General features: G+C 38.5%; 4 protein-coding genes across 6 annotated transcripts; 2 read left to right on the forward strand and 2 right to left on the reverse strand.

Annotated features, from left to right (window-relative positions):
- Positions 1-117: 117 nt before the first annotated feature.
- On the reverse strand, positions 118-12,566 carry LOC141903815 (uncharacterized). Of its 3 annotated transcripts, none has more exons than XM_074792146.1 (20): positions 12,276-12,566; positions 12,040-12,136; positions 11,903-11,943; positions 11,768-11,818; positions 11,232-11,268; positions 9,253-9,718; positions 8,522-8,559; positions 8,336-8,433; positions 7,685-7,834; positions 7,486-7,585; positions 6,942-7,400; positions 6,491-6,585; positions 6,004-6,167; positions 5,612-5,755; positions 5,021-5,296; positions 4,468-4,701; positions 3,906-4,078; positions 3,387-3,491; positions 1,836-1,997; positions 118-962 (listed from the first exon to the last, which is right to left on the reverse strand). In XM_074792146.1, the coding sequence occupies exons 1-20, from the start codon at positions 12,417-12,419 to the stop codon at positions 292-294; spliced, it is 3,705 nt and encodes a 1,234-aa protein (XP_074648247.1). In that variant the 5' UTR covers positions 12,420-12,566; the 3' UTR covers positions 118-291. The 3 variants fall into 3 exon arrangements, 2 of the variants coding, with proteins under 2 accessions (XP_074648247.1, XP_074648248.1); XR_012619098.1 differs by lacking the exon at positions 118-962 and adding an exon at positions 2,814-2,877 and having other exon boundaries at positions 1,951-1,997; XM_074792147.1 differs by lacking the exon at positions 118-962 and having other exon boundaries at positions 976-1,997.
- Positions 12,528-17,262, forward strand: LOC141903816 (protein FAM227A-like). The gene is made up of 12 exons (XM_074792148.1): positions 12,528-12,648; positions 13,350-13,526; positions 13,664-13,717; positions 13,984-14,054; positions 14,137-14,358; positions 14,447-14,581; positions 14,766-15,006; positions 15,346-15,701; positions 16,012-16,168; positions 16,567-16,645; positions 16,733-16,880; positions 17,150-17,262. The coding sequence occupies exons 1-12, from the start codon at positions 12,528-12,530 to the stop codon at positions 17,216-17,218; spliced, it is 1,830 nt and encodes a 609-aa protein (XP_074648249.1). The 3' UTR covers positions 17,219-17,262.
- LOC141903817 (thymidine kinase 2, mitochondrial-like) lies at positions 16,871-20,307 on the reverse strand. The gene is made up of 9 exons (XM_074792149.1): positions 20,159-20,307; positions 19,531-19,658; positions 19,278-19,331; positions 18,875-18,964; positions 18,720-18,793; positions 18,538-18,626; positions 18,133-18,221; positions 17,944-18,024; positions 16,871-17,851 (listed from the first exon to the last, which is right to left on the reverse strand). The coding sequence occupies exons 1-9, from the start codon at positions 20,199-20,201 to the stop codon at positions 17,768-17,770; spliced, it is 732 nt and encodes a 243-aa protein (XP_074648250.1). The 5' UTR covers positions 20,202-20,307; the 3' UTR covers positions 16,871-17,767.
- LOC141903818 (large ribosomal subunit protein uL1-like) lies at positions 20,300-23,360 on the forward strand. Its single transcript, XM_074792150.1, has 5 exons — positions 20,300-20,377; positions 20,600-20,755; positions 21,292-21,440; positions 22,518-22,690; positions 23,152-23,360. Exons 1-5 carry the CDS (start codon positions 20,373-20,375, stop codon positions 23,320-23,322), a joined length of 654 nt encoding a protein of 217 aa, XP_074648251.1. The 5' UTR covers positions 20,300-20,372; the 3' UTR covers positions 23,323-23,360.
- The last annotated feature ends 888 nt before the right edge of the window (positions 23,361-24,248 follow it).

Consider the following 24,248-nt stretch of genomic DNA (forward strand, 5'->3'; position numbering starts at 1 on the left):
CCTCGGTTCAATCAGTCGTTCATGGATCCTTTCAAATCCTCTGCGAACTGGTAATGCCAATCCTCTGAGCAACCAATTCAAACCCAGTTACTGAAGATGATATTTGCATATAGAATATAGTGATTTATTTCGTATCAAAGTGGTTATAATCATATCGGGTAAATTACATAGTACATTTACATCTATTCATTTCATAAATGCGGCTTTGATTTTCATTGATTTATACACATCTTCAAGCGTTCAAATATCCGATTATACACGTGTCATGAGTCCCTTCGCGGTCACTCCGCTTCAAAACGGAACTTCTTCCACTGGATACGCAGGAGTCATCGGATGATCGATCAAAAACTTTATACCCAGACGTAAATCGTTCAAGAACACATCCTTACCGGCGGCGCTCAAATCTTTTGAATCGTCTTGAAAAAACGTTATCTTATCCCACGTGAATGACGTGTGTTTCAGCACTTGTCCGCACAATAACCTCAAAATAGTTCGAGCTTCTTTATTCATGCGCTTTCGCGTCATATCTTTTCCTTTCTGCGACTCGGCGCCGAAATAGTAATGCCTCGGTATAACGTCCGACCAGATGATACGAGCGTGCGGGACTAAATCTTTGATCGCTTGCAGACCTTGTCTCAACAACGACACGACGTCGCCTAAACTGCTCTCGGTAACGTCTATGATCCCGGCGTGTATGACCAGCACGTCTGGCGGTGAACATATCTTCAGCCGACTCTCCAGATAACTCGGCGTATCTCTGAATCGCAGATCCGGATGACCCAACCATTCCAATTCCATATCTTTCAAACCGAGCGACAGACCTTCGGGGCGTTGTCCGGCTTCCATCATCGCCCAGTAAACGATCGAATCACCGATTATCCAAACTTTAGTCGTCAAACCGGAATTGATGTACTGCGCGGCCGAATGATACGCGGCGTTGTACCGAGGTGCGGCGTGTAAACCTATGAAACGGAAATATGAAACAGTCAAATACGCCAAACTTCCAAAGCCTAAACGCTGACCTTTCTTCTCAAAATGAATCTTTAGTTTGACGTATTTGACTATTAGCGGATAGACAAGTATAAAATAAAGAATTCTAAAAGGAACACCCGATTATCAGATCAGAACTGTACCTAGTGAACTGAACTAGGCTACGAGTTAAGATATTTCGAAATTCAATTTTGAGGTGGCTCAAAATTCATCCAGATTCAGCGGTAGCGCTGAACCGGTTATGTTAGTAGCCGTATATGAACCGTACGTATTTTGAGGTAGCTCAAAATAATGAAACGACCCGGTAGTTTTACCGAGCCTATGGTTCTCAGATGGCCTACATCATATAATACACCGAGTTAGTGCCAGAAGAGAAACCTATCAATTCTAAACTGAACATTAGCTAGAAAATTTCATAGTATACACTTATTATGTACAACTTATGACATTTATTTAGTACTATATACATATATAATCAGAATCCAACTCAGATCCAATACTTTCTGTAGAAACAACCGATCGGATATTAATATCAACTTGGGTGAATTCCACCCCCTATACGACAAACGACATTCAGTAAAATTTAATTACACGTTAAAAACGTTCTGAAAGAAAAAAAATACGGCCCTATCTTTAAAATGGAGTTTTTTTTTTTCGTTATAACTAATAACGCCGGACACCGCTGCCCTGACCGCCGCTGCCTAATGCTTTATAAGCATCGAAACGCATGTCCTGACCACGCGGCATGTTTGAATTAGACGATGTATTATTCCACATCATACTGGCAGCTTTAGCCGCCGCGCCGAGGTACGCGCTATTCGGTTGCGACGGCATCATACCCATACCGGATTGATGCGGCTGTTGTTGGCGTTGCTGTTGCGGCGGGTTCATGTTCGGCCATCTGTCTGACTGGTGACGAGGCATCTGTTGACCGGGCATATTCTGCGAGCCCCATTGATTGTGAGGATGAGCGTCCTTGTTAGAGGCAGTGTTCCAATGAGCTCCTTCTGTAAAACAGACGACAGCATTGTCAGTTGCGCAAGAAGATTGGGCATCTCGAGGCAGTGGATATTTTGACTTAGAAATAATCCTAGTTAACAATATCATGCCCATAACTCTAAACCTACTAACGGAATATTAATCGTATTGTTATATTTGTTAGTATATCTTATTATACCGGGGATATAGATGTCGGCAAAATAGCGTTTACTAAATTTATGATAGATCAACAAAATATCCACTTCCTCAATACTGCTAGCAGTCAAGCCTTTAGGAATTTCACCCACTCTCACCATCCTACATTAAACTTTCATATAACGCCATGATTTTTTTTTCATCAATATTTTTTTGGAGACCAAACACCTGAGGAAAATGTGAACCCGATACCAACGCACTGAAAACAATCTTCCAAGCAACAAATCAGTTACAAATAACAGGGAAAATGAGATATACGTCGGTATTAGCGGAAAATCTTTCGTTTCTCAACGGAAATACAAAATCTTTGTTAATACGTAATAGCACACAAATAATAATGACCCGGTTAGAATGTTTTTCTACCAGAATCAAAACAAGGAAGAAATTTATCCCAAAGCCACTTTATTTTTTTTAATGATACACGTAATTCGGGAAGTGCAGTTAGGGTTTGTCTAAAATGTAATTCTTGCCATTCATCTCGAGGACAAGTGCAAATAACTAATCGTGGGGGAAAATATCGTGACAAATAAAGAGGAAAAATTTCTCCTGTTCGTAACGAAAAAATCAAACTGAATTGTAAATGTTGAACGTGTCGTTGAGTGGTATAGTAGCTGTTTACACAGACTTACTGATTCTAGTATGTATGTACGGGTTTACATTTTCCATCAGTTGTTTCGCTTTATTAAGTTTTCCCTGTCAAACAGATAATTCATTCTAAAACCGGCAAATTCTGTTAATAATCGTGCAATTATCATGCGTTGCAATAGTTTATGGTACCAGAAACCGGCCACTCGACTGAATTAAGAATCTCAAGAGAAGACCGGTTCTGTCAGTTCCCTGGGTAGTCAAGAACAGGGTGGCCACTCTTTACTCATTTGCTTTTTTCTCAACTTTTCCCTGCCTATTCCCGACATATAAGATGTTCGATTGCACGTAGTCTGACTTAACTAATTTCCCTGATATTTCCCCCCCCCTTTTTTTTTTTAAATTCCATCTTCCCCATTTCATTAATAAAAGAAAATTCCTCAACATTTTTTCAACTTCCAGGAGAGTGACCACCCTGGGTAAACATGCCAATGGAAGAACACCAGCTAGAACAAACCGACATCAAGAGTTGCATATTATTGATTTCATACAGACTCCCGATGATCCGATTACTGATAACTAGTTGTATTCTAAGGGGAAACTGCGGAGAAACTTACGTATAACGTTGCCGTGTCCGACCGGTCCTTGAGAATACGGCTTATTAGCCGACCACTGATCTCTACCGCCACCTTGTGGTTGATTATACTGTCTCGAATGCTGATCTATGAAAAATAAACAACTCATTTATAAATCGATTAAAACATCGGGAAGCAGGATGAAGCAATGATGCTGTTCAGGGTTCTTACAGATCCGATAGTCCAAAATACCCTGATATTTTCCTGAATTTTACCCTCGAACCAAAATTCCCCTAGATTTTAAGTTATCTCTGGTGGAGGCAATTTCTTTAGAAGAGTTCCTTGTGGCACTCGTGACAAGCAAGAACGAGACGCCAAAAATTCCCCAATTTCCAGGAAAAGAGTCAGAAGTTCCTAACTTCCCTGATCAGTAAGAACCCTGGACCCAGTAACACAGTTCTGAGTTAATATTCGACAGGGAGCAAACTGATTACAATTTCTATGCTAACTCACAACTGTGAAACTGGACGATCCAAGATAATGGTAATATATTGATGGTACCTGATTGATATCGACGGTCCTGATTCTGAGTCAGATTCGACCGTTCAGATTTCCACTCAGCTCGTGAGTCAGTAGACCGACGAGGTGGAGACGGATCTCGACGTGTCGCAGCACGCGTCGTGTGACTCACTCGATCATCTCGTTTCCTCGGTGGAGACTGACGCTTTTCATATCTGCAAATAATGTTTCATTAAGATGTGATAAAACTAGAGAATTGAAAATAACACTTTGGCTGCAGACTATAAAATATCCTGTTATTCCAGCAGTCAAACTTAAGTCAAACAAGTGGGTGTAGTTGGGACAAGGTGGCCACTTTCCACCAATTTACAAATTCCCAGAGTAAATCCGAGAATTTCTTGGTTTAAATTAAATATGTTATAATTTATTCATTTTCAATAAATCACATACTGTAAAATATGGTCAATAGTTTATCCGAATTGCCAGAGTTTTCCAGGTTTTTTTTTGTGCAAAAATTGTCAAATTGCCCGAGAATTCGTTAATTTTTTCTATATCTTTCTGATTCCCTGAGTTTTTGAGAGCTATCAAAGGTGAAGATACTGACCTGGTGTTTGTGTTACTCGTATAATGTCTATCGTCGCCGCTACGAGATCCACTTCCTCGCTGCACGACGACCTCGCGTGAATCCTCGCGTCGACTTTCACTCGGGTTACTCCTACGATCGTACCTCTCGACTCGTCGATCGTGAGGATCGGTGGTGGTGGTCGTCGTTGCGGCGCTGCTTCGACTGTGATCGCGAGCGTCTTTCTTCGATGAACCGCGCTCGAATTCCATAAACCTACGAGAAACCGACACTTTATTCAGACTGAGTTTATTCAGGCCGTGGCAACTAGATCAATGCCATTACAAATCTCATGAAAACTATGGAATTTGCACATGTTTTACACCCTTATATTTTGACCTTTTTCATGCTGTTTAACTAAGAATACAGCATTGTTCAAATCACAAATATATTCCAGATTTTTAAAATTTTTCAATTCAAGGCACAATTACATAAAGCCGGACAAATCGAAACAATCCTCTTGAACTTGAATCATAAATAGAGAGATAAGAATACAATATTTACGCACTACAAGGTAGAAGTCATCAATTGTTACCTTTCTTTACATCTTTCTCTGTCCGTCTGGAATCCTGGTCGTAAACTCGGTGATATTCGTTCTGTCTGCCGCGTGTTCGTCGTCGTGGTTGCGGACGTCGCCGCTCGTTTATTGTCCCAGAACGGATCGTCTTTAGTCGTCGTCGTTCTCGAGTCGTACGATCGTTTAGGAGCACATCGCTCCAGATCAACGCGTTCTCTTTCTTTACGTTCCCTTTCTCGCTGACGTTCGCGCTCGCGTTCTTTTTCGCGTTCTCTCTCGCGTTCACGTTCCAAACTGAAACAAGACACGGACAGCGTTTAACAGAAGCAACAAGCAGAAACCGCATCGCTAGTCAATTCATTTAATATACATATGTATTTATTAAAGGTTCGGGATGGCTACTTTGCATTTTCCCTGACACTTGCATTGTTTTTACCGATTTGATCGGCTAAGAATTCAATGAATTAAAACGCAGTCAAATACATGAGACATCGACGGAAACTGTTCGATTCTACGCGATCTCTTTAGCTTTTTATACAAGATTCCCGACTATTCCTTGATTTTTATTTCTCAATAATTCCGGGTATTTCTCATTATTCCCATATTTACCGTTGCTGCTCTAATTTTCTCTGCTCTTCCTTCTCGCGTTCTAATAATCTCTCTCTTTCTCTTCGTTCGCGCTCGAGTCTGATTCGTTCGCGCTCTAATTGTTCGGCTTCGATTTTCGCGCGTTCCAGTTCTTCTCTTTCAATCCTGAAGTTATTAAGAGTAGTTCGTATTTTGACAGATTTTTCGAAATGTTCCTCAGATTCTTTTGAGTTCATTTCCAAATTCAATTGATCATTTTTTGACTCGGAAAAGCAACACAACTCATTTTCAAGTTAATCGACAAACTGCAGGACGGAGATGACAGTATTTGATAGTATTTGTGTATCAAGTTGACAAGTACAAAATTTGACGACGAAAGTATTTTGTAATTGTAGTTATATATAAATATTTACCTGAGTCGTTCACGTTCTCGAGCTAATCTCACGGCTTCGTCTTTCTGCTGTCGTTCGATCGCTCGTTGTCTGCGTAGTTCTTTCTCTGCGATCATACGTCTCTTACGTTCGGCTTCGCGAATAGCTCTTTCACGTCGGTAGATCTTCTCTCGTTCTCTTCTCTCCTGCGAAACATTTTACTCAAATTTAAATTTACAATTTCAGGACGGCCACTTCTACCCCACTTGACTGGCTTTTTCTGCTAAGAATATAGCTAGCTTCCCTTGATCGTAAGACATAGTCGAGAACTGTTTGATTTTATACGCAATCTAGCAATCTCACCAAATTTCCCAGACTTTATCAGATCCGGATTTATAGCTTTTTAGATAAAATCCCGCAATATTCCACGACTTTTTTAAAGATAAGAAAGTTTCCCGACTTATCGTTGAAATGGGAATACTGAGCTGTTTTGAAATGAGAGTCAAAAAATAAATTCCCTTGTTCTTACCTTTTCAGCATCCCTTTTATCGGAAGAATGATGAGAACCCGTGCTACGACGATCACCGGATTTTGATCTTGTTGAAGACGATGATTTTGGATCATCTAAAATAAGAAACCGAAAGTCATTACAGTACGGACACTCAATTCAAAACAATGATAAAGTCATTACAGTACGGACACTCAAAACAATGATAAAGTCATTACAGTACGGACACTCAATTCAAAACAATGATAAAGTCATTACAGTACGGACACTCAATTCAAAACAATGATAAAGTCATTACAGTACGGACACTCAATTCAAAACAATGATAAAGTCATTACAGTACGGACACTCAATTCAAAACAATGATAAAGTCATTACAGTACGGACACTCAATTCAAAACAATGATAAAGTCATTACAGTACGGACACTCAATTCAAAACAATGATAATTCTACTAAATTGTCTTGCGAACCTTTTTTCGATTTAACGGATGATGGTGATTTTTTAGGCGGCGATTTCTCATCTGTTTTGACGCTAGTTTTATCCGGTGTTTTTGTCACCGTTGCTGTCGTTTCTGTTTTTTCAGCCTCAGTTTTCTCGTCTTTTTTCTCCGCTATATCGGGTTTCGTTTCTGATTTGACTTTGTCATTTTGCTCGCCCGAAGTAGACTCAGGAGTAGCCGTAACATCCATAGCCGCCGTTTCAATCTTCACCTCTTCTTTCGTAGTCTTCGATTCCTCTTTTTTCTCCTCTTTAACTGGTTCTTCCTTCGGTTTTTCTGGTGTCTTTTTCACCGTTGTAGGTTTCGGCTTGCTCGGCGAGGCTTTCTTCGGCGAAGTTGATTTTTTCGCATCTTTAGACTTCGGATCAACCTTCTTACTACTAGTATCATCTTTACGTTTTTCCACACTCGGCGGCGCTCGTTTCTTAACTGGAACAAACAGAACATCAATCAACAAAGTTCATCCGGTTTAACGGATTTAGGCAATACGTGTTTACAAGGAAAGTGAACCTACTCGTATCCGATTTGGATCTTTCGTGAGTCCGTTCAGGTCTCTTCGGTTGTGGTGTTTTAGCGACCGGTTTCTTAACATTGCTGACTGGATCAGTTTTTGCCTAACAAGAAAAAATAATCCCGATCAGCAAATCCCTCTTCATAATCAAAGTAACTAAATGCATAGTTTGATTACTCGGGGAGAGGTGGCGCTTACTTACCCGTTCAACCGTTATAGAACGGCCGTGAAGTTCGGTATGATTCAGATTTTCGATACATTTTGTCGCTTCCTCAGCGGAGGACATCATCACCAGACCGAAACAGCGCGAACCCGGTGACTTCGCGTTGGTAACAACTTTCGCCCCGGCGACCTTTCACAAATAATCAAAATTCATTAGTTATAACAACAACCTAGTCAGGTTTTCCAGTGGTAAGGCCAGGGTAAAAAGAAGTACTAAGAAGGACTTTTCCCGGCAATTTTAACCCCAAAAGGAGGGAAATTTTTGCTCGGAAAGAAGTAATTTCCAGTATAATGAGGGCCCATAAGGGAGCATTTTCGCAATGTCTTTGCCGGAATACAATAGTTGTGTAGACCAGTCATACATTTCAGGGTGATTCCATAACACTTTCCTGTATATTCAATCTTACTGATAATTGAATTACCAGGCATGAGTAATAAAATACTTCAACAGTCGAATTTGCGACAAAATTGCACGCGAAAATACATAAAAATCAAATTTGGAAGGACTTTTTCATCCAAAGAAGGACTTAGAGTCAAAAAGAAGGACAAAGATGATGTTTGTCCAAACTTTTTCCAAAAGAAGGACTTCCTAGTAGACGGATGGAGTCGAACTCTGATCGGTGACTCTTACCTTGCCATGTTTCGTGAACAATGATTTGAGATCAGTAGCTCGAGTCGTTGCCGCTAAACCCCTCACCCACAAATTCTTTCCGCTTGTCTTCGGTTTCCCTGCAAATCACGATGAAAATCATCAGTTATCAATCGATTTTCACGTCGAGAAACTGGCGAAATGAACTTCATATCGACCGATAGTTACCTTTGCCATCTTTAGCTGTCTTGGCGGCGTCACCGGTGCTAAAAGGAAACACATGGACAATGATGAAACAATTGTATATATTATTCGTAACATCAAATAAATGCTAGTGATTTTTCGACATTAAACGAAAAGCATCAAGCTACTGAAGTAGAAACATTGACCGATATCTAATCGCTTTCATCAGAAATTTCGCACAATTTTTCTCCCTCCCGATCAAAATCAATTCCAGTTTTGTTCCGTCCGTCTGTTGCGCACACAAAAACAAGATTCGTAGTCCTCTTCTCCGTCATCACTGACATCGGCCATCTTTGTCTACTTCGCTGACTGTCATCAACCAGAAACGAACACTCGATGCTCGGTGACGTGTTTTTAGATCCTGATTTTATATGATTTCGCGTAAAACTTACATCTATCACTGTAACGTATTGATCTACGCACGCAAGCGTCTCCACAACTAAACCGGTTATACTTAAATAATCAGTACTCAATACTCCCGGGAGTTACAACTAAAACCACTTTTTTAAACAATAACAATAAAGCATAGCGCGGTTTTTTATCTATAAAGTTTCATCATACAAACCCAGGCTGGTCCGCCGACTACAAACCCAGGCTGGTCCGCCGACTACAAACCCAGGCGGGTCTGCTGACTACAAACCCAGGCGGGTCCGCCGACTACAAACCCAGGCGGGTCTGCCATCTGCGATGATCATTATATACAAGTAGAAACAAACCTCGTTTTAGTTCCATTTTCCGCCGACTTTTCTTCAGTCTTCTCTACGTCGGTTGTTTTAACTGCTGCGTCGCTTTTCGATCCGTCATCTTTCTCGCCGTTGGCGGATTTACCGGTCGCCTCCGCCGCGACGGTCGTTTTCTCACCGGTGGCGCGAACATCGGTTTTCTCGTCGGACTTGTCGCCGTCCGGACCAGTTTTCGCTTTTTTCGCCGGCGTTCCGTAAATGTCGTAGTCCAAATCGTTTTGATCGTCGACGTGAACGACTAACGAAACGCTGTCGTCGTTTCGCGGCTCTTGCGACGTGTCCATTTTAATCGCGTCTTCGATCGTTAACGGGTTCTTCACCGATACGTCTAACGGATCCGGCGGAGCTAACGTCGAGTCGTTCGCCGCCGTCTTATCGACTTTAACTTGCGGAGTCTTCGCTGCATTCCCCGATGATTTGTCCGTTACCGGTTCAGAAGCTACAGGAAATTCAATGCAAAATATTTGGTTGAAAAAATCTGATTCTTATGTTTTGCTTTTTTTTTTTACATACCGGTGTGTCGGGGTTAGAATAAGAGAGGGATAGAGACCAACAACTACCCAGTCACAAAAAAAAAGGTTCATGCAGCAAGTTTCAGGATGTTCGATGATTTGAAAGAAAAGAGTTTCCACGTTAAGAACAATACCACTAAAACAGGGAATATGAAATTATGCCTTTGCACTCAGTATGAATTATGTAAAAATCTACAGGAGGACAATCTGCACAAGATCCATTTTCTCATCCTCATCGGAATACAATAACTTTTCAAAACAGGCTGCACAAATTTTACTTTCTACTCTTAAAGAACCTAACGTATATTGCATCAGGCTGGCTAAATGACAATTCGGCTTTTCATGCTTTTTCTGTCCACTGTACAAGCTGAAAATTATCCTCATGAATACCATGGATGGAAAGAGGCCTACTAGGAGGCGAATAGGAGGTGAATTTCATTATGTTTCAGTTGGCTTGGTTTCACATTACTGTTCGAAAAAAACCATAAACAAACGTGAAACTGCTCAGAATCTCACCATCTCAACACCAAATTGAAAAGACACATTTTCCATCAGCAATCACTTCTGTCCTGAAGAACAACAACAATTTAAAGCTGATTCCCTCTCAGCACATAATCTGTAAATGCCCATTACACAACAACCATTTTATATCAAACTGTTCCATCATCAATATCAATTCAGAAGAGGCTTGAACTTGAAGCCGTTAGACAAACCTCTCCCCAATCCTTCATTCTTCTTCGAGGATGACAGAACTAACTTCTGATGAGATAGCAGCAATATCATGAACCAGCAATTTGATAATCGATTCATTTCACATTGAATCATTTGTTTCCACCAATTTTCAACAATTCATAAAATTTCTCCACTTCACAATGTGTTCCTTCATATGCAATGAATATCATTCATCTGCAACAGGGGGAATTAAGAATGTTCAATTCACTCCATTTCAGTAGTCATTCAAGTTTTCATGCTATGTATAACCATAAAAACATCATGACGAAATTGTTGAAATCGGAATAGCAAATCCATAACCACACCATACATGATCCTTCAACATTGGAAACCATTATCTGACTATGAAAACAGCACGTTGAATTCTTTGACTCAAGAAACAGCAATCCTATCATTTCAACCACATAACGTCTCTTCCTTGCTCTCGAAGTTTGAACCATTCTCATTGGGGGTATCCGTTTAATTAGAACTGGTTAGTAACTAAACTCACACTCACAAATCTCTCGAGGCTTCCACAATATTTTAACACAAAAACCTTAATTCAAAGAATTTTGCCCCATTCAAAGCTTGCGGAATTTCTGTCCCTCAAATATCACATCGAACTGAAGCGGAGAGATTTATAAGCGCGTATTTCAAACTGTTTTATGTGGAACTCTTTCTAGCATCCTGAAACGAGCTTTATCACGTAGCACTCTATAACTACCTTACCTTTCACCGGTGTCGTTTCTGTTTCCATTTTCTCATCCTAAAAAATAGCAGATATTCTTTTTCAGAAAAATACATGTAATTCCGGTGAAAAAAAAAATACAGTTTAGGCCACCTTTCAGCTCCTCATGACCTGTAAATCTCCTGATATTCTATATTTCAATATACAAAAAAATCCGAAAGGTAATCAGCGGCAGATAAATTAATTGGATTAAAATGTTACAAATGATTTTGATAAAGAAATGATTTTGATAAAGAAATATAGAGTATAGTAAATAGCTTAAATCTAGAGCTGGGCCTGGTTCCATAGACAGGGCTTAGACTTAAGACCGGTCTGAGACAAACTTAGTTCTAGAGCCAATCTAACAACTTAACAACCAGTCTCAAGGTTTAAGACCACTTTTGGAACCGGCCCCTGATCCCCAAATATTCTAAGTTTTTAGAAAAATTTGCCAGTTTTCCAGATTTTCCAAGTTAGTGGCTGTGTGGGGCTAGGTTAGAGGAACAGTAAGTCCAACTGTAGTCGAACCATGACATACCTCTGTGTCTTCTGGTTTGTCTGTAGAATCATCTTTTTTATCTTCACCATTCTGCAACAGAAGAAAATTGAAGCCTTTTAGCGAATTTTGAACATTTACATGCAGTCAGGGAATGAACAAAGAATCAACATTCACCTCTTGAACCTTTTCTTTAACGTCTGTTGATGAAGCTGTAGCTGAAAGCAAAGAAATAGAGTTGAAGATAGTTCAGTTCAAACTAGTTCTGAGATCGATCAGATATTTTTCAGACTTAACTTTGCGACTGGACTTACCTTCAATCTTTCTCGGTGTCTTTTTAGCGGCGGGTGACGACACCTCAGAAACTTCAAATCGAAAAGTTTCGACGCTTTCGCCATCATCTTCCAAAGCCTAAATATAGAAAACAATGAATGTGGAAATCGATAGGTACTTTTTGGCACGCCACCTAGCGTCAATACTCGGAATCACTTCACGAGCCGTGGCACAACCCACATTTGGACCAACAAATGAACCTCATTAAGACACTTACCTTGGTCAATCTCTCGACTAATACTGCCTTCACTCCTGCTTTCTCTAAACCACGCTTTTCTAACTGTAACCTCAGGTCAACAACTCGTAAATCTGCTAGTTTTTTACCGCTACCAGCCGCGGATTTCGCCTCCAACGACGCCATTGCTGCGGGGTTAATGTCCCGGATGTGTCACGGACTACGGACCGGAACTGTGGTCCGGTGCGTTTCAAGTCGGTGCGCGAAATACATAGCAACCGAGATAGCGTCAAAATGGCGGCCATCAATAGAGTTGGATCGCCTATGCATTACATTGAAGAAAGTTTAGAAGAATCCAGGGATGAATTAGACAGAAAAATACAAAGACTTAAGAGACGGCAAAACACTAAATCTCGTATCCTTTTCTTCTTCTTAATTTATTTCGTCAAATGATCGAAGTGAAGTTGCTGTTAATGTTGGAAGTTTTTTTTGGTCAATTTTGACATTTTTTTTGGTCAATTTATCGTTTTTTGATAGGGAGACTAGACTACTAAATAGTACAGTAGAGAATGATCGATGGAAAACACTTGACACGATTTCAATATTCTAAAATGTGTCATCCGATATCTTCCCACAGAGCTTATCGAGTTGCAAACTAAAGCAGTTCAGACCATGACAACAAACAAGGGTGCCTTGGGCTTGACTGCAAATGAAATTGAATTGTTGACAGACATTGTGGAGTAATTTAGTGTGTAGCCAAAAATGGCTGTAGCATTGCGTGGGCTTGTTGGGTAAAAATGCAGATCCGCACCTCTCGTGATTGACGCAATCTGCTGAATGACACTGACAGAATCCTGTCTAAAATCTTTCTACTCTCTCTAAGTGAAGATATCTTAAAATTAACCAATGGCAATGTAGGCTACTGAATTGCTGATGATATTTTGAATCTGAAAAAATGATATTGAACATTATTGATTGAACCGTTTACGCGGAGAGGTGCGGATATGCACTTTTACCTGGGCTTGTTTTCTTATCGACTCTGTCTAAATCAAACACGTTTTTTTTTCGAATTGTGGTGGATTATTATTATTTTTTTTTTAACCTGATGTTGCACAGCGTTTCTTGTTGGTTCGATTGACGATGTCAGTAAACGAGTAAGTCGTTTAGATCGTAAACTGCAACATTATACGGAGCTGATCGCGGAGAGTCGTGCTTCAGATTATCCCGAAGATGAGGAGACGCACAAAGAAAAGGCAGCTACGAACACCAGAATACAAGACAGGCTAGCAAGAGGTAATTATAGTATTTTGATGATCGGCCTTCATTGTATGACTCATAAGTTGAAATAGACATTAGGCTGATAGTTTTAATCTTAATCAAATTATCTAAATTCTCCATAAACTGTAGATTTTCTTTGAATTTTTCTTCAGAAAAGGATGCAAAAGAAGCAACTCAATTTGCCGGTCTTTATGCAATTAAGTCAAGTAAGTGTTGTTTGCAATTTCCTAATTTAATTCAATTAATTAACCATAAATATTGTAATGCATGATGGATTCACCTACAGTAGACCCCTCACGCGACACAAGGGACCTTGTGATTTCTGCTCCAGTTCTATTGCAATGGTTCTAACGGGTTTATGTTTAATCGCTATTAAATTCAACTTGCGTTCAGGTTAAGTCTACTGTATATATTTCACTGCATGCTACACTGTCATGCTATTTATTTTCTTTCACAATTCACATAATTATAGCGCTTGGCATCGGAACCACAGATAAGGTGAAAAAAATATCGAAAGTCAGTCTTTCACACAGCAAAACTAGTGTATGTATGCCAGCCCTTAAACTTGTCTGATTTTTATAGAGTACATTGTCTTCCATTAATTTCCATTAATTGTTATATGTAGCAAACAGCGAAGAAGGAGACTAGCAATAAACCAAAGTTTGTAGAACTTCATCAGTTTCCGGGCTATGAATCGAACGAACTGACTCCATTGCCCAGTGATGTTCACCCGAGACAAATCCTTGAAAAAGTCACCAGCGCTCAAAAAGATCTGAGGAAAAAGCCAACTTATCGTCAGACTTTCTCGAAGTTATTTTCATCGCAAATGTCTCAAGCAATACTTGTGGTATGGTCATTATTAGGTTTCAATATGTCTTAAATTTTAGAGCATAGAAAACTGTATTTCATTATCTGAGTTTTGTTATTATTTTCAGGATTCATTTTGGTGGTATTTCTTGGAGAAATTTCAAAAAGACGGTTGCGTTCAGCAGAAATTGTTCAACAGAATTGCTCATAATTATGTGAAATTAATCTTACAACCAGCTGAAATGAAAGAAGCATTTCTACAGGTACTGTACTGAGTGAAATCTCAATATAGTAGACTACTCTTAACTCGAAAGTTTCAAGTTGAATTGTCTCTTAACACAAAGACATATCTTACTCGAAATATCACCTTATTCAATGAAAAAAAAATTATTTGGAGTATTGGAGGAGTCTACTGTATTCCTAGTATTCTCAATCTTCAATTTTCAGTCATATCCAAGTCTTCTGGCTCAATCCGTGTATGCTACCTTCTGTGCGGCGTTTCCTGATTCGTACAGACAATTCAACGACGATTTCAAAGAAAATTTACATTGCGTTATATCGCTGTGGGTCGTCGGATTGAAACCGGCTCCGAAATCATGGAAAAAGTGGAATCTGGATGAACTCGAACCCGCAAACATTAAACTCCGCGAAGAAATGATGCAAAATAAGAATAAACCATCGAAGAAAAGTAAGTTATTATGGGAGATTGAGTCATATTTCAGAGAAGCACAGCCATTATTCACAAAGGGCTCATAGTAGTAGAGCTAGGGCAAAAGTCATTTGGGGTACCAAAGTCACGAGTAAGCACTTTTTACTTCATGAAATGTTTGTAAAAAGTTAGCACATTTTAAGGGCCTGAAATAATTTGTTCAAAGATAAGCACTTTGGAGACTACCCAGATTTAACTATTTCAACAAACTTCCTTTACTTTCTTGAAGAAAATAAAATCAAATTTCAAGGTAACTGGCTTCCCTGAAAGGCAATATTTTATTCATAATCATATTAAACTCGATCCATATCTATCTAGGTTCGAGCACGATGACATTCGATTTGGACATTCCAAGTCATCATTCTTCGCAGACGACATTGAATTCAAATCGCAGTACAAGCAGCAAACATTCATCGACTCATCGATCGATCGGTGCAGCGGCGCATCCGCTCAGAGGAATATTACGAGATACCGATGAAATTGAGACGGTAGCCGACGCCCAAAATCATCACCAAAAACGTGTTTTACTTCGCAGTAGAGGACAAAATATCGACGAATTACAACCCGACGATGAAATAGAAGATAAATCGTCGTACCACGCTTCTAATAGTAACAAAGGAGGAAATCGGAAATCCGACGAATTCTGGAATTCTTCATTTAAGAAGAAAAGGGAAGTAAGTCGATGTAATGAATGTGGTTATCTCTGACACGAGTAGGGTCTTCTGTTTCGATGAAAGCTCATAATACATGTATTGTTATACAGTAGACTCCTAACTCAAATCAATTAGGAGCAGAGATTTGTGTTCAAGGTGATAATTAGGAGTCAGACTGTAAAATTTCACACACATTCCATTTCAATGGTTCTAAAATTTGTTTTCGAGAAGTGATAATTTGTCTTAGAAGCATTGGAATAATTTAGGAGTCTACTGTTTTTTCAAGAATATCATAGTTTCAGTAGTAAGAATCGGAATCATTATTTTGTAGTCACATCCAGCTTGTAAAGGTCCAGACTTTACGAAACTCGTGTTCAACATTAGGGGACAATCGCCTCTCGTCGCGCAGGTGATGAGAATGAAAAACCTGCGTCAACAATCAGGCTGCGATATCAAAATACAACGAACAGAGATACACAATCTTCCTCCATATCCTTTACTTAAATCTCTGTGACTCAATTTCACCCAAAGTTAACTCAAAAATGAACTGATTTAACTCTTATTCATACATAACTGTGGAACCGGCTCCTGTAAAATAGATCTTCACATATTATGCCTATAATCTGTTTCATGTTTCATAAGTAGGGCTAAAAAATTGATACCTTGATACCCGGAAAGTTTTAACCGGCCGGCCACCTATCTGTCCTGCACATTACTTTCTTTTTAAACCCAGTAGCTACCGAGATGAACTAATTACAAATTTTATTGCATTTTACGAAAGTGACCCAGCCGATTAGGAGAAACAAGATATCAATTCTTTTAAGCCTTGGATTCCATATACTAGCCCACTCATTCAATCATCGCGATAATCCTTAACTCAATTGTACTGAAGGTTCGAGAACTTATATGGATCTAATCCAAGAATCATTCAAGGGAGTAACTAAACGCAGTAAAGAATTCGAACAGTAAGTCACTAAGCGAAGAACATTGTAATTATGGTAGACATTTGATGATGAGATGTTTGTAATTGAAGGCATGAAATTCGATTTTAGAATGTATGAGAATGGAAAGAAAGAATGGGGCTCGTATCTGAGAGATTATCATCGCAAACAGAAGGATAAAATGGCTAAGGAATCGGCATTTCTGGCGAATCCGAGAGAAGTAAAACGTATTAGTAATTTGATCATTTTAGAACAAAGGGTAAGTTGATACAAATAGTACAGGACGTAGTTCTGAGTTAAGATTCGACTCATTGAAAATAAACTAATTTTAACTCATGAGTTTTAACTGCGGAACTGGACCTAAAATTTTAAAATTTTAGAAGTTATCAAATACAATCTTAGAACTGCGTGAATTCAATTCTACTGTCAATGACTCCTCAAACAAAAATACCTCACTTAATTGATAAGTCTACAACAAACTCATAAACTAAATGAATTTATAATGGTATTTTTTATGGATGATTTCAGAAAGATCAGGATTCAGTGACAGCTGGAGCCGATTTAGCCCTAGAAGCTGCTCTCATGGCTCAAGAGTAACCAATCATTCATTCGTAATTTTTGTGATATTTTTCTTTTCGAAAAGTGTTGAATAAAATGTATTCATTAATCAGAAACAAACACTTAATGTCCTTATTTCCGATATATGCCAACATTTGAATTGGAGACTCAACTCTTTGAATATCTAAAATTAATTTATTCTCATCATCAAATTATACAAAAGTCTTACCATCTATTTACAAACAATCAGTTTATGTATTTACAATCAACTTTTTCAAGGCAGTTTTATAGCATTTTGTGATTAGAATAATTGAATTACTTCCATAATTAATTCAGTTTAAGATAAATGCAAGCAAGCACAGTTTTATATCTATACATATTTTGGCTGGTGAGAATGTTATAATCAGGGGCCAGTTGCATAGTCATGGCTTAGACTTAAGACCAGTCTAAGACCAACTTAGTTCTATAGCCAATCTAACAACTTAAGACCAATCTTAGGATTTGAGATAACTTTTGGACTGAAGTCACGACTGTAACTGGCCCCAGATCATTATGTTAATTTACCTCGCGACGAGGAATCGGTTATTTTCACGCGTAGCCACAAAGAATTTCCCTTCGATGTAACTCGTAAACGTCTTTCATTTGAGGTAAGTTTCTATTCGCGTCCAACACCTGAAAATATAATTCGAGAAATACCGGTTGTTCATTAAACACAGGCGTGAAATAAATTCAAAAGCCGAATGGAGGATGAATTCAATTCTTACCAGTACAGGAGCGGGTAGTTTGGCAACTGTTTGCTCGATCAACCATTTCTCGTGCAGATCGTGTAACTTTTCGATCAATTCCTAAATCAGACAAAAACGAAATCAAATGAAGTGATTTCGTCTGACAGAGATCTAAGACCCTCTCCATCCGTCGATATTCTCTAATATCTACTATCACTGAGTACTTACAAATGGCACACCGGAGTCTCCAGTCTCCTCTTTTCGTGCACGTTTTTGTATCCGATCGTAACATATTTCAGGGTCCGCTTTTAGATAAACTACAAACAAAGATTTTAGAGACTCGAAGATCTGGAGATTTCAATACTTCACTTAGCAATACTTAACAATACAACAGTAGAATTTAGTTAAGTTGTCATCGGATTAGTTATCAAATTAAACTTCCGGGTCAAGTTCCACAGTTTTGAGTTCAGGTCCTGTTGTCAATAGATGAATATTCTTAAATTGCGATTTGTATTTCCAATTCAATTTACTAGCCGACATGTCTTCATTTGGATAAGTTTTCAAACAATCATTAATCCACCTATTTGACTGCGCATGCATTCAAAAACAGATGAATTCACATGGTTCACTTACCAAACAGATCAACTTTTACGTCTTCGATATCAATAATAAATGAAAACCAATCCGAAAGCACTGCGTATTCCAACTCAGTGATTATACCACTGCAAAATATAATTCATCTTTCAATAATCGGCACATTTCATCCCAGTAGTTCGATTACTAAGAAATACTTTTCTGTGAATATACGAACTTACTCCCTGTAACTGTTCTCAACGAAACAATAACGCGTGCTGTACAACGACCTTTCTAACATTTTCACTGCTTTCTTCTACAAAACCGAAACATACAATCAGTATTCTCGAATGAATTAAACTAAGTGTGAAGAGGGTTGCAGAAAATTCGTCATTACCGTTTTGGTGCGATGCATCTGTAGTCGCGTGAGTTGGGCGTAGTTGTTGAATGAGAAACTCCAGCGCACCGGATCCTGATACAGCAATTCCTGAATAATCAGAAAAAAAATATCATGAAATATCGAAGTCGTTTTCTTCTTAAGGATTATTATGAATTATCCAGATGCGGATCCAAGGGAAGGGTGCAGAGGGATACCAAAAAATATTGCGCTGAAAATTTCACGGGAAAATGAAAAATATTAAACTGGTACATAAAAATGTTAAAATTCACAAGCTTGTCCTCTTTAGTTCCAAAAATGAGTTAATGATTTTCCATGAGTTTTCTATCGGGGTGCCCTTTATATGACATGCTCTATTTTGAGGGTGAACCCCTCCTTGAGTGACGGCCTAGAGCTTTCTTACCAATGCATTGTGCCCACGGAGATTGCACCATTTTTCCACTGGCTCTTTAATCGCCTGAAACAAATTGAGCAAAATTGTATAAATATTTCAACTCTAGTCAGTAACCTGTCTGTGGTTTAGTTTCACGATCGGATATTTTCACAAACCACATAAGCCCATCCGATTATAAAAAGCTTACCACCAACGATTAGGTAACTAACTATTTCAACTCCAGCACAAGACCAGAAAATAAAGGTTGGTTTCAGTTATTTACCTCAACCACCGGAGAATTATCAAAGAATTCAATCAAAGTTGACTTTCCACAGCCAATATTGCCTTCTACAGATACAGTGAATTTTGACTGACGAGGAGACTTCAGATTCTTCAACAACGTCAGACAGTCTGAAAAATTTTCTAAATTTCAGTTTATCAACTTCTTTATATCGAAACGCGAGATGTTACATGTGAGAGACAACATGCTTGTTGGCGGCTGATATCATGTATAGCTACCCCATAATCTAGACCAATTAGAGACAACATTTCTTATCATTTCCTAAATATTGATTGTGATGGTTTGTTTTCATGCTTGATTTTATAACTTATGGCGCAATACATCAATATGAGACTTTGGTGGCTGAGATATAGCATTAACCTAGCCTACTAATAATAGTAGTTAGTAGGGGGACCTTTAAAATAATTTTATTGATAATTAAAAAAAGATAATTTTTTAATATCTATCACCTGGCATCCAACCTCTATATCTTTTAAGCATATAACTTAAAAAAATTTATTGAAAAAGCCATAATCAAAATTCGATTGAGAAGACAACGAAAGACAGTTGATTGTGATTGAATTGATTTTTGATATAAAAATTTTGCTAACAGTTAAAAATCTCATCTCACCAATATCAGTAACTTGCTTTTCGGTATGCCACAAACCAAGCATCTTTTCCTGTAGATTCCTGACGTGGCTACTAAGGTTTCTCAAGAGTTTGAAAACAATTTTGATTTGTTTTTCGCAAGAACAAATTTCCCGGGAAAATTGTCAACGATCACAGCGCCGCCTATCGTCCGCGTTCAGAGGTCAGTCTTTCCTTCCGCCATCGTATCCGGCAAAATGAGGTACGTGTTCAATCTCCAGTCGAAATCGTATTTAATCTTTACTTCTGTCATTCCAAATTTTCAATTAATACATTCAAAGATTTTTGAAAACATAAGTTACGAATATTGTTTGATATTTAGCTCGCTCGATATCATCTTTAGGTTTAATTTACATTTTGAAGAAAGGTTTTTATTTTTTTTGGCCAACCAAGTCAAATAAGTCTAAATATTTGAATGTTGCAGTTCGAAGTTATCACGAGACACTGTATTCGAGGCTGTTGATGCAGTACTCGAAAGCAGCAAGAAAAAGAAGAGAAAATTCACAGAAACCGTTGAATTGCAGATCGCTTTGAAGAATTATGATCCTCAAAAGGACAAACGTTTCTCCGGAACCGTCAAGTATGAAGATTTATAAATTTCAAGTGTGACCTGAGTTCTATCTCAGGAAGTTGGGCTCATTTATTGACCTGACGGACCTGCACCCAGGGTCTTTAATAAATTGGGGAGGTCGCAGGCGCCAAATGGCTGGTTGCCTGTCACCAAACATTTTAATTAATGTCATTTGCATCGTAGATGTAAATCGTTTAAAGAATGTTGCCTCAGAACAGGTAAACATTATGGTTATGATAGAATCATTCTAAATTTGTTGACTGGTGTAACTGAATAGCAAGTAATAAAGACCCTAGACCATCCTTAAGTTTTTACTTAAAACAGACTGAAACCCCAACTGAAAAATGATTCACAACTTGAACTGTGTAAGATCTAAAAGATCTTAGGGTTAAAGCTGTGAAAAGGGTCGGAGTAACTCTGATCCTTTGATTAACAGTCATGAATTGCATTTACTAGAATGATGCCATGTTGGCCAAATATCCACTTCCTTGAAAATTTGAAAGGCTTTCTGGATGTAAGTTGATAGTCTTTCGAAATATAACTAGGTTGAAGAAGGTACCTCGTCCGAATATGAAGATATGCGTTCTCGGAGATGCTCAACATATGGATGAAGCCACGGCTAACGACGTACCCTGCATGGATGCTGAAGGCTTGAAGAAACTCAACAAGAACAAGAAACTGGTGAAAAAATTAGGTGAATAATATAATTAACAAATATATCTGAATCCTGGGTTCGCGGGGTTGACATTTTCAGAGAAAAATCCTTCTATACTGTACAATCGCTATATTTGCTACTGTGGCAAGTGAGTACTCTTCGAGGTGACACCAGTGATTATTGCACTTAAAGTTCCTGACCATTTAGATTGACTTGCTTCAACCTCCTTCAAGTAAATCAGACGATTCTTGCTGATATCTTTTAAGATTGATAATACCGTTGATGATGTTTAGATTGGCAACTGGGGATCTGGTGCAAAATTTATTTCAAGATTCATTGGAAATGCACTCGATTATTACCATACAACTGATTGTATCGTTGCGCACTTTTGTACCTTATTTCTATGATGAGATGAAATAATGTTGCATGTATTACCTTACATAAAATCATGGTGATATTCATTTCTGAGAATAATTTATTCATTCAACGCAGCCAGCCTCATTTGTCTCACGACTCGAGGTTTAAATTTTTCAAATTTCAAAATCCCTCCTTTTAAAAAGCGATAATTTCTATGATGAGATGAAATAATGTTGCATGTATTACCTTACATAAAATTATGGTGATATTCATTTCTGAGAATAATTCCTTCCTTTCCAGCCTTAATTATCTCCTGACTTGAGGCTGTAAATTTATCGCAAAATCCCTCCTTTAAAATATGATAATTTCTATGATGAGATGAAATAATGTTGCATGTATTACCTTACATAAAATCGTGGTGATATTCATTTCTGAGAAATTGGAATCTGTAGTCATTAAATTTGTAATCAAAGTGAAACTTGTCACAGGAAGTCACGGAATACCCGTGGAATTGGGTTTGGCTAATTAACAATGTCCAGGTGTCAGTTGGTCTAGATTCAGGACCTGTCAACATTTAATGGCCAGCTTATTAACTTACGACCTATCTTTAAGATATAAGGCCACTTTTTGCTTGACTTATGTTACAACTGAGTTCGCACAGATCAGGGAAATCTAATCATCGGATAATCAATTTATGTCGATGAGCAATGAGCATTTTGTAACGCGTGAAATTTCATATATATACATATTTCTCTTCAGCCAAGAAATACGATGCTTTCCTGGCGTCTGATTCGTTGATTAAACAGATTCCTCGTATCCTCGGACCCGGTTTGAACAAAGCCGGTAAATTTCCGACGATGTTAACTCATAACGAGTCAATGACCGGTAAAATCGAAGAGGTGAAGGCCACCATCAAGTTCCAGATGAAGAAGGTATGTGGTAGACATATGAAGCCTTTAGATCTTAATATCGTGTAGGGTGGCCGCTGACCTGCAATTCTGATATGTTATTGACCGCGCCTTTCTTAATCGATACATGATTCATAGAAAATGAATAGATGAGATTTTAAACCAAGAAATTCGTTGGATTCCATTACGGGAATTTTTTTTCGAATTGGAGGAAAGTGGTCACCCAGATTTCATGCGAGTGACTTATTTTCGAATATCTTCGAAATGCTGGCAAGACATATTAGTATTGCACGTCAGTAGGATTGAAGTAGATGCGGTCTTTTCATTATTTCCTTTTGATTGTACAGTCTAACTCGCTTGATAAGCCCTATAGTCTTCGATTATGACAACTTCCAGTCATTACATGACCTAACCAGAGTCCGACTAATGGTATTCAATACTGTTATAATCAGTTACTAATTGTTGGTTGTGTTTAATTTCCACAGGTGTTGTGTTTGGCTGTTGCTATCGGTAATGTGAAAATGACCCGCGAAGAGCTGGCCGGTAATATTCAACTAGGAGTCAATTTCTTGGTTTCTTTGTTAAAGAAGAACTGGCAGAACGTTCGCGCTTTATACATCAAGAACACGATGGGTCCTTCGATTCGAATTTATTAATTTATACCAAATCCGAATTAATAAAATCTGAATATGAGAAAGAGAATGAGTTTTTTACTAAATCGGTGAACACCACCGCTATAGGTTTTGCCTTGGTATCGAGCATTTTATTGATTCTTTGAGGTGGAAAACTATCGACCTAGGCAGTATTGCAGCTTAGACTGGAGAGATCGGTATCCACACTCGGATAAAAGGACGAACGAGGAATTTGTTCAATTCTGGTCCAATGGTTGCGAACTTATTGTAAACCTTGAATTACGTCCCAGAGATGCATTTAGAAATTATTCTAAGTGCGTCTTTCGTTTCAGCACAGAAACGTTATGCACATAGTTCTATAACAAAGGGAGATATTCGCAAGGGAAATTACTTGCTTGCCACAGAAGGAATATCGATCCGTGTCAGATCTTAACCGTCTAATGCTGCCGCTATACACAACGTTGACGGCGAACATGTGAACTAATCTAGAGCTCACATGCCACAGAAGGGTGGGGTGAATAGTCAGGTTGCCTGTCACAGACCGTTAACCAGTCTAAGGGATAAACGCGCGAGTCCACGCTCGACCGGCCGCTAATGAATGACGGTCAAGATCTAACATGCAAGCCCGGCAAATTTGAAAGACTATTTCTTGGTTTTTATACAACATCAGTTTAATCAATTGACAAAATAAAAAATGTACAAATATTCAGCAGTATATCATCTTCGGATTTTATCGTTTTACCGATAAGACTTTTTACATTGTATGTTATATATCATTTATCGTCGCATTTATTCAAATTCCAAACTGATTTCATACGTTAAGAATACATGAAATCATGGTTTGTTAAACGCGGTTTGAAAAGAAGGAAGCCTTGTTGAATCATTCTCCTCTAATTCATCCGTGCTATCAGTTTTTTGTTCACGGCTCGCATGCGCAAATTGTTCTCGAT

The sequence above is a fragment of the Tubulanus polymorphus genome, chromosome 4 (genome assembly GCF_964204645.1).
Source record: "Tubulanus polymorphus chromosome 4, tnTubPoly1.2, whole genome shotgun sequence".
Classification (NCBI taxonomy): Eukaryota; Metazoa; Nemertea; class Palaeonemertea; order Tubulaniformes; family Tubulanidae; genus Tubulanus; species Tubulanus polymorphus.